The sequence below is a fragment of the Callithrix jacchus genome, chromosome 7, assembly GCF_049354715.1.
Source record: "Callithrix jacchus isolate 240 chromosome 7, calJac240_pri, whole genome shotgun sequence".
Classification (NCBI taxonomy): domain Eukaryota; kingdom Metazoa; phylum Chordata; class Mammalia; order Primates; family Cebidae; genus Callithrix; species Callithrix jacchus.
Genome location: NC_133508.1, coordinates 147,378,359 through 147,387,796, shown reverse-complemented (window position 1 = coordinate 147,387,796; position 9,438 = coordinate 147,378,359). Strand labels below are relative to the sequence as shown.

The 9,438-nt window shown below is 56.6% G+C and overlaps 1 protein-coding gene across 14 annotated transcripts; it reads right to left on the bottom strand.

Moving 5' to 3' along the window:
• Nucleotides 1-357: 357 nt before the first annotated feature.
• On the bottom strand, nucleotides 358-9,112 carry ATXN7L2 (ataxin 7 like 2). 14 transcript variants are annotated; one of them, XM_078332709.1, is made up of 14 exons: nucleotides 8,960-9,081; nucleotides 6,913-6,978; nucleotides 6,629-6,790; nucleotides 6,425-6,529; nucleotides 5,826-6,036; nucleotides 5,247-5,533; nucleotides 4,597-4,679; nucleotides 4,002-4,255; nucleotides 3,557-3,646; nucleotides 2,977-3,175; nucleotides 2,714-2,835; nucleotides 1,391-2,186; nucleotides 1,003-1,080; nucleotides 358-505 (listed from the first exon to the last, which is right to left on the bottom strand). In XM_078332709.1, the coding sequence occupies exons 4-13, from the start codon at nucleotides 6,525-6,527 to the stop codon at nucleotides 1,039-1,041; spliced, it is 2,187 nt and encodes a 728-aa protein (XP_078188835.1). In that variant the 5' UTR covers nucleotides 6,528-6,529; nucleotides 6,629-6,790; nucleotides 6,913-6,978; nucleotides 8,960-9,081; the 3' UTR covers nucleotides 358-505; nucleotides 1,003-1,038. The 14 variants fall into 14 exon arrangements, with proteins under 14 accessions (XP_078188835.1, XP_035108277.1, XP_078188833.1 ...); XM_035252386.3 differs by lacking the exon at nucleotides 6,629-6,790 and having other exon boundaries at nucleotides 8,960-9,112; XM_078332707.1 differs by having other exon boundaries at nucleotides 6,629-6,978.
• Between the last annotated feature and the right edge of the window lie 326 nt (nucleotides 9,113-9,438).

The following is a 9,438-nucleotide window of genomic DNA, read 5'->3' as shown; positions in this document are numbered from 1 at the left end:
TCTCCCTCTCGTTTCTCTTACCAATGGGACCATAGTTGTCTCTGGGGTCAAGACTCAGGAAGCCTTGCCCATTCAGAGCCACACACCTCATCATCCGGTCTGGAAAGAACACTCTCCCAGTGACACAAACCCCATGCATTTTCACACTACTGAAAATGACAAGATGACAATAATAATAATGAGCATCAGAGACTTTTGCAGGCAAGCTATGGGAGCTGGAGTCTGGCTGCCTATCATCTCAGCCACCCAGGGTAGGGCTGGGGACAGTAAGGACACTCATTTTGTTATTTTTTTCCCTTCCTTTTCTATGTTTCTGTTTTTATATTTTCATAGCAGCAACAGAACAGGGAGACAGTCTTGAGGTATTTTAAAGAGATTTTTTTCTTAAAAAAAATAATATAAAGTTATAAAAAGCGGCAGCAGCCCGGGGCCCGGATCTGGAGGGGAGGAGGTGCTGGCGGCTCCGTTGCAGTGGGCAGGCACTTTCTCATTAATGGGCTTTTGACTGCAGGAAGACAAGAGGCAAGAGAAAGGGTCAGGGTGGGGGCCTGCCTGCTGTCCTTCTGGTGAACTGTGTGGATTACAGGGGCTAAAGCTTGATTTCCTTCTGCTGGCCTGGGGAGTAAAACTGGGCAAGGGGGAAGATGAATGTCAGCTCACTAGAGCCAGTTTGGGTAGTGAAGTTGGAGAACACACATGGCTTATGGGCCCACATCTAACCCAGGAGAGCACCCCCATCCCACCTCCAGTAAGTCCCTCCTGGCAGAGATCATATGGAGAGCACATGGCACGCTACACCAGGGATCCCACCAGAACAGGCAAATAAAACTGGCTACAGGCTTTACTAGTAATCCTGGAGAACCTATCTGTCACCCACACGGCTGGAGGTGAGCACATGTGCAAGGTGGGCACACGTGCAGAAGTGGGCATGGGGTTGTGTGCCTGCCCTTCAAGGCCCTAATGCCCAGAGGAAAAACCAGTGAGCAAGACCAGCCCACCCACCTTGCTGCTCGGCATGTTAGGCTGTGACCCAAGGACTCAAACTCCCTTTCCTTCAGGGAACAGAGGTAGCTCCAATACCTGGAATGAGGGTCACAGCCAATTCAGAAACAAGTGGCCCTTTGGTTACAGAAAAAGCAAGGGTGGAGGGGTGCTGCATCTCCTTAGCCCAAGGGAAAGGGTTAGGGATAGGGGAAGGTTCACTAGGCAAATGCTGGAGTCACTTTGCTGAGAGCTGACCTACCTCTTCCTAAGGAAAACAGTCCAGGAACTCTCTCTCAACTTCCCCTTCCTCCCTTTCCCTGCACAAACACCACTGTTGCATCTTCTCCGTACCAGGTACCCACTGTGTACCCCACCCTCGTCAATCTTCAGGAAGCCTGGCTGGTACCTTCAGTGTAGAGCACTTCTCCTCAAAGGCCAGGGCCGGGCCTGGCTTCCTGCGGCGCACAGAACAGGCCGCATCAGCAGGGGCACCAGCCTGACAGTGCTTGGCCTTCACCGGCCGGCAGTAAGTAGCCAGGTTTTTCCGCTTCTTGGCCACCTCCTCCTCAGAGAGGCAGTTGGTTGACAGGGCCTTGGCTGGGTGTCCAGCTGCTCCCCGGTTCTCCAGCTGAGAAGCCTTGACTGCTGTGGGGAGCTGATGAGGGGAGCCACGACAGTCCAGGGGCCCTGCCCGCTTCACTCTTGGCCCCATTGTCCCATTAAGCCCCATGCTCAGGGTTGTTTTAGTCTTGGCCGAGAGGCCCCGGCAGCCAGAGGGTTTGCCTTTTCCAGTGGGCTCCAGGATGCAGGTCCGTTTAAAAGTGGTGGGGCCAGGGGATAACTTCCGCTTTCGAGAAGGGGCCTCCATCTCCACCCCGTCCTTGCCTTTGGATGACTTGCTGGCCTTGGAAGGCGGCAGCTTGCTGAAGGACGGGGACGGCGTGTTGGCAGGCAGTGGTGAGGTGATAGCCTGGCTCCCGCCCATGCACTCTGCCTGGCTACAGGCGGCCGCCACGCTGGGGGAGCCTGCAGGGTAGCTGGGGACAAGGCTGTCCTTGGTAGGGGGCGTGGAGGCTGGACAGGCAGGTCTGGGGGGTGGACCTGGAAGGCGGGGGCAGCTGCCTGTAGAGGATGGGCTCAGGGGAGCAGATAAGGGGGAGCTGACAAGGTGAGATGGAGGCTCGGTCGCCGGTGGAATCTTCCTGCAGCGAAAAGAGAACCCGCTGTGACTTCCAAGTAAACAAGAGAGCTTCCCCCAACACAAGACACACTCCAGTCTCTGCCCCACCTAGAAATGGCCAGCAGAGCCCCAGAGTTGCTGCCATCTGCTGGGAGATGCTGGAACTGAGGGTTAGGAAGATGGCACAGGGATGTGCCTGTGGAGAGAAATTAGCCGTATATATGAACTAGGAGGTGACCCACTAGGAACTTCATTTTAAATCTTGGTTGGGGCATCCCCTATCTCTAGTCACCCAAAAGGTATGGAAGTGATGGATGAGAGTCTGGATTCACCCCCAGACCACCCTTCCACGCCCTGCCTTAGCCAAGCTCTATGCTGCCAAGTTTTCCCACCTCCTTTTCGTGCCACTCCCTATCTAGGGTCCTGCTGGCAAACAGCCAAGGCACACCTATGGGTATACAGGAAAGATCAGGGCTTCTGAAGCCCAGGTATGTCTGGAGCCTGGGAATGTCCGCTCTAGAACTTCCATTCTGGGCCCAAGAGACTTACTTCCACATGTGTGAGCTGAGGTGCCGTTCCAGCATGGAGCTGAGTGCCGAGCAGAACCGGTCCAGCCGGCGACTAAATACATAGCATCCTGGGCTCACCAGCCGGCTCCCAAATGTGCAGAACTAAAGGCAGAAGGAAGGTGCATGGTTGGCAGGGTTGAGGTACACAGAGGGCATCTGCACACAGGATCTGACCTCCTCCCCATATTGTGGGCCAGGAGTGCTGGGCCACCCCCACCCTAGGCCCCTGCCCCAGGTCCTTACCGCCTGTGGCCTCGGGGGCCGGGTTGCATAATGGCAGTCAGGGGGGAGGTGGAGGTCATCAGATGTCCCCTCCTCCTCACTCTCCTCGCTGGAGGCCTGGGCCCCACCCCGGGGCATGGGGAAGGGGAACAGGCCTGGGTCCCCATCACCACCACAGGGGCCTTCATCATCCAATTCACTCTCAGAAGAGGCCCGGGACCTGGAAGGGCCAAAGGGGATGTGAGGGGAATGTGACTGTTGTGAGGTCAGTGTAGGGGCGTCCTTGAACCTGCCAAGCTCACAGAGCAGGACACGGGGGCAGACACCCTGCAGGGCAATCAGAAGAGGACAGAGGGAAGGGAAGGACAGGAGGGAACCACAGAGCTCACAGAGTAAGAGACAGAAAGACCGCTCCCAAGGGATTCTCTCCCCAGCCCCTTCACCTCCCAGCCCCTTCCTCCTCAGGGGATAATCTGCTCCAGATCCACCTCCTCCAGAAAATCTTCACAGTTAAACTGCACCCAGCTCTGGTCATCCCAGTCAACTCGCTCAACCCCCTTCTTGCATCACATATTCATGTAAGCCTGTCTGTGAGCTGAACCTGTTTCGTGTCTGCCCCTTGTGTGACAGGCAGAGATGCACGTGTGTCTCCTTCAGCAAGGCAGGCTCTCCCCGGGGTCCGGCGTAGCCTCTGCACACGAAGGAGCCAGTGAGTGAATACACGTAGGGCTGCCTTGCCTGGGACTGTGACCCTTTCGGCTCCCCAATGACAAGATTCGGCCTGTTGGAGGCAGCTGGGAAAATGTTCATATCCCAAGTGTTGGATCTGGCATGCCGCTGAGCAGTTGGGGTGCTGTGGTATGCTTGGATGGGAACAGGGGTATCTCCTGCTTCCACACCCCTGTCAGGAGCCCCAGGATTCCCCCCACACTCAGGGCTGAGTGAGTGCATCTTCCAGGACACTCCATGAGCCTGTTTCCAGGGGCCCCTGATGGCTGAGGGGCCAAGTACCCCCAGGTGAGGTAGGGGTTGGATGCTAGACGTACCTGGGCAGTGCACAGTATGGGTAGGTCTGCTTGGCACGGACAGAGAAAGTGCTGCTGGGAGCAGCCACTGCTGCCACAACCTGGACTGCGGAAGGGAGCTCCTGGGAGGGGCGCTCGAGAACTTGCTCCTTGCGCCCTGGGCTCTTCTCCTTGGGAGACTCCCCTTTCCGGGAGTTGGCCTTTAGCTCTGCCACCAGCACGTCAAAGTCCTTGGCTCGGCCCTGGACTTCCCGGCGCTGGTGTACTGAGTGGATCTAGAATACAGCAGGGTAGAGAGCCGGGGAGCAGGTATGAACTCAGCAGAGGTGAGAGACGGCAGGGTGGGCATATTTGCAGGTGTGTTCGCATGTCTTTGTTTCCCTCCTCCATGGGGCCAAAACCCTCCCTTAGGATGGGGGAATCCGGAAACCACCCCTGCCCACTGTCCCCATCTTCTGCCCAGGAGGGGCATCCCCATCTCCCCTTCACTAAGGTAGGCCTAACCACCCTCCCTTAACCTGGCTCTTTAGTAACATCAACATTCCTCTCCTTGCCAGGGAAGGAGCGGGCAAGCCCTGTGCTGTCCTCCCTCACTGTGCAGTGGGAAGGGGGTTACCTTGCAGGTCAGCAGGCGGGTACAGATCTTTTTGGTCTCTGGATTTATTACCCCACACTGCCTGTTGAGGTCGCACTCCTTCCCTGTGGGGAAAGCAGTTTCAATGAACCTCAAAACCATTTCCAGGAGTTCCAAAGGAGGATCTGGCCGGTTCCTGCCAAGGGCCTGAGAAGAACTGGGACTAAGGCAGAAGCGCCTCCAGCCCTCAGCCTGCGGCTTCACCTTCCAGAGAAACTTCTAGGCATCAACACCTCTTTGCTGGGTTTGAGAACCATCCCTATACTAATCTCAGGTGCTCCTTTTGGGACTTCAAGCCCAAAGCAGGGCAACACATATCAAGAACCACAAGCAGCCATGGGTATCTGGGATGTCAGAGAAGCCAGTTGTGACATGTGTCTGGCGCCCTGGATCTAGGTGAGAAAGAGTGAGAAAGAACTTCACCTCCTGGGCATGGACTGCATCAGGAGACACGGGCTGGAGAGAAGCTTCCCAAGAAGGAAGTAAGTCAAGACGTGACAGGGGCTCCTGTACCCTTCAACCTGTGATAGTCAGGCTCATAAACCTGACCTCCTCCCTCTCTGGCCGAAGGACAAAGCCACCCAAAGGAGTCCCCACTCAATCTTCCACATCCCCAAGCCCACACTACTCACGAGCCATCTTCCGGTGGGTTTTGGGTGGCAGCCTGGCCCCACTGGGCTCCTTTTCAGGAGGGCTACCTTCAGCCCGGTGACTGGACCCCTCACTGGGGATGATCTCGATGTTCTCTCTGCCAGGAGGTTCTTTAGAAGGGAGAGCCATGGGAGGCTTTCCAGGGGAGTCCTTGGTGAGGCCCCCTGGCTGGCTGAGAAAAGCAGAGGGTGGGGCCACCCTGATTCCGTGTCCATCGGGCTTCGGGAGACTGGACATCTTCTCCAGATTCACCACAGGCACGAAAAGGCTACACATGGAGAGAGGGGGTTGGCTGGGGAAGGGGAGGAGAGGCCTGGGGCCTGGACTCTAGCCCAGCCCCATCTCCTTCCCAGCCCTGGAACTTGGGTGGGCTCCAGCAGGGGTGTGAAACATGGGAAGAAGAGACCCCATCTTCCCTGGAGCACACAGAAGGAAGCTGCAGACAGGCGCTGCTCCTGCTGTGAGGAGTATGCCTCAACCCAGGGCTGCCTCTATTGGTGTCAACCCCTCCCTGGGTCAGGGTCAGGGCCAGTCTTAGAAAATCTCCAGCCTCTTCTTACCAGAGGTTGTCTTTCTGGGTCTTCTCAGGAGGCTGGTGGCCACGGCTCCGGGACCCCTGGCCCTTCTCCCTGGAGGAGGTTTTTGTGGAACCTGGGGCCCTACAAGCTGGGCCCTGCCCATTCACTACATGGCATTTCTGAGAGCTGGCAGGGGCTGGAGGTGGGGGTGGGGCCCGGGCATAAAGCTTGCTGAGGGGCCCATGTCTTCTTTCTGTCACCAGGAGGTGGAAAGAATAATCAAGGTGAGTGGTATCACCGCTTCCTTCCCCAACCTAACCCTGTCTATAGACTCACATGAGAGAATCTGAGTTTCCTTAAATTAGATTGAAAACATACCTCCTTCCCATTTGAATCTGAGCCTTCAAGACTCTAAATTCAAGACCTAGCTTCCTGAACCTCTTAACACCTCCCTTCGCTCCACAGGATGCTAGAATTACAATAACCTGAGCCCCCACAAGGCTCTGAAGCCACCCCCAGGACTTTCCTATCCTCAACACCACCCTCCATTACCCCAGGAGACCTCCCCACTGACCCTGTCCTCAGAGTTGCCTGCTCTACCCTCCCCTGTCCCTCCATCTCCATCCTAGGGCTCCCCTCACCGCAGTGCTTCTGGAAGGCTTGAGGCTTCACCACTTGGCTGCAGTGGTTACACACAACCAAATAGAAGTCGTCATGGGCAGGGCAGTGCCCGAAGATGGACATGTCTGCAATGACAGAAGCCCATGTCACTGGGGCTGAGGATCCCAGGGTTTCCCTGAAAGATCGGAGAGCACTCCCACCCCACCACTCAGAGGGCACTTCACCTCCCCGCTGACATGACAGGCTCCATGCTGAATGCTCCCAGCTTCCAGAGTTCAATCTAAGCAGTCCCAAAGGGTATGCGCTTTCAGGTGAGTGGGCAATCACCTATGATTAGGATCTCCAACAACAGGTCACAGGAGCCAGAGCAACCGGCCGACTCAGACCTATCAAAATGAGGGTCCCCGACAGCTGCTTCAAGCAGCCACCTCCTTCTGTAGTGTGGTGGAAAAGTGGAGCGTGGTCCTGTCTGCCCTGGGTCCCAGCCCTAATGTGTGTCGACTCCCACCTTCTTTAATGAGGGTCATGGCATCCAACTTCTTCGTGTTTTTGCTACTCTCCTCCAGCTCAGCCCCTAGAGGAGAAACACAGCTCAGAAGGGTCAGGGCCAGTCTTAGGGGCTCTCCAGCCTCTCTTTACCAGAGACTGTTCTTCCCAGAAGACAAGCCAGAGGTTGTCCCCTTTCCAGAAGCACAAATCAGGGCCTGCAAACCAACAGTATGAAGCCCCCACTCCGTGACAAGCTCCTGGTGCTAGGACCACTTGGGGAACCTTTCAGTGGGTCATTCTCAAATGCCCATCTTCCTTCACCTGCTGCATCTGTACCAAGATGGCCCCACTAAGAAGAATCCATCCACCTTTCTTACGAGACCCTTCACTTCAAGGTGCAGTTCAGGGTTCGTTCCACTGATAACTAGTTGGGTGATTGTGGTAACTATCATCTCTTTTCTGGGCCTGCTTCCCCATTTAAAGGGGAAACAATCCTTAACCAATTTTTCTATAAATCCTTGAGTCTCTTCTTGAGATTTCTCAGATGGGTCCTTTCTGCTACTCTGTGGCATCCCAAATAGATGCTCTCCCAGGTCCCTACCACTATGAATTCAATTTTGCTCCACCTGGGTTACCACAGCATTGTCAAAGTTACACCCAGCCTCTCAGGTCCTGCACTGATAGGATGGGCACAGAGCAGAGAAACTGCTGTCTTTGGTCCTTGGGCATCTTCAAAGTCTCCTTGGTCAGCTATGCAAGTCCCTCCCCTCCTTAGAGGGGCTTTGGGCAGGGGTTGCCCTTGTACCTCAGTTTCTGGGTTAATGACAAAAACATCTTAGCTGTGCAAAGCAGCTTTTTCCCCATCCCCCTACCTCTCTCCTCCCCGCTCCCTCCTCTACGCCCCCTCCCTGTCCCTTGGAAAAAAAAAATCAATTCTGAGTCACCAAACCCGTCTGACTCCATTTCCGGTTCTCAATGCACCCAGACCCTGACAATGGCCCCATCCTTGCCCACCCAGCATGGGGCAGTCCCGGGGTGGCCTAGGCTCCCACTTAGGTCTGCTCTCTGATGCCCATTAACAGATATGCTCCCTTATAGGATGAGAAGATCATTGACAATCTTATATAATATCCAGATATGAGGGGAGGTGGGTTAGGCACGCAAGAGACAAGGGGCAGTTCCCCTTCTAAGTCTGTGAAATGCAAGTGCAGGGAATGATGGACAGAACGAAACTGAGAGTCAGATGTCTCAGAGGAGAACAAGTGTCATTAGAGACCCCTCCATGCCGTCTCCTCCTCCACCTCTTCTCACTTGCAAACTTCTTCAGGGGCGTGATGCCTGCTGTCACCCCGGAAGGCCACGAGGCCAGGTGCTCCCTGGGGCCCAGAAGACAAAGATCAGAAGAAGGGGCTGTAGGCCCGCTCACTAAGGCACTCGGGCCTGGAGAAGGTGGGAGTCAAAGGAGAGAGCCAAGAGGCAGGGCAAGAGGCCTGGGAAAGGACAGAGGGTTGGAAGCATGGATGGATGGACTGAAGGATGGAGGGAGAGAGGGAGGATAGATGGATGGACGGAGGAACTAACGTGGAGGGGGCGGGGGTCTAAAAGCACTGCAGCTGCAGGCAAACGCCAAAAAGGAGCAGGAGGTGTGGGGCAAAATGCGAAGGAACAAGAGGGGTGAGGAAGGGGGCACAGAAGTGGGGTGCGTGGGAAACACGTGGAGAGGACTGTTGCGGACAGGGAAAGCTAGAGGCAGGTGCCGGAGGGGCGTGAGTTGGGGACCAGCAGGTAAGGAGAAAGATAAAGGCAAGCCTATGTGGGGGCAGATATTGGGGACTGGCAGAGGCAGAGGTGGGCTGGGTGGGCTGCGAGCGCTGAGCCGGCGCTAGGACCCGGAGGCGCGAAGGTGACGGAGCGGGCGGGCACTAGGACCCGGCGGGTCCTTTGTTTGGGGGGCCGGGGAGCGGGACGGCGGCTCCAGTCGGCGGCTCCCCTCAGCTGGCGGGGGCCCGGAAGGGGGGAGGGGAGATAGTGATGGGGTCCCCGGACTTTAGGGTGGCTTCACTCACCGTCAGCCGCGGGCAGGTCGGCCCGCTCCACCCACGAGCTCCAGCTCTGTCCCGCGAAGTCATCGAGACTCGGCACCCGCCGCTCCAGAGCGGCCATTGCTGCCGCCGCGCGTTCACGCACCGCCATCACCGCCGCGGACGCGCGCCCGCCCTGGCGCCGCCGCCGCTCGGCCCCCTCCCCCTCGCTCTCGTCGCGGGCACGCCTCCCCTCTCCCCCCAACCTGCCCGTCCGGCTCACTCTTTGCGCAAGCGCAACACAGGTTGCCTGCTCCCCGCCCCCTCCCTTCTGCACAGCCTTCTGGGAAGTGTAGTCTTGGAGCGGATGCTATTGCCTACCTAGCTTGCCGCCAGAGTCCCTCCGAAATGCACAATTGCGGAGGGAAAAGAGAAGACCAAAGCTCCAGGATCTCCTCTTCTAACCCTTACGCACACATTCTTTGTGCTACCAGTCCACTCTCCCAGGCTCACTGCACCTCTCC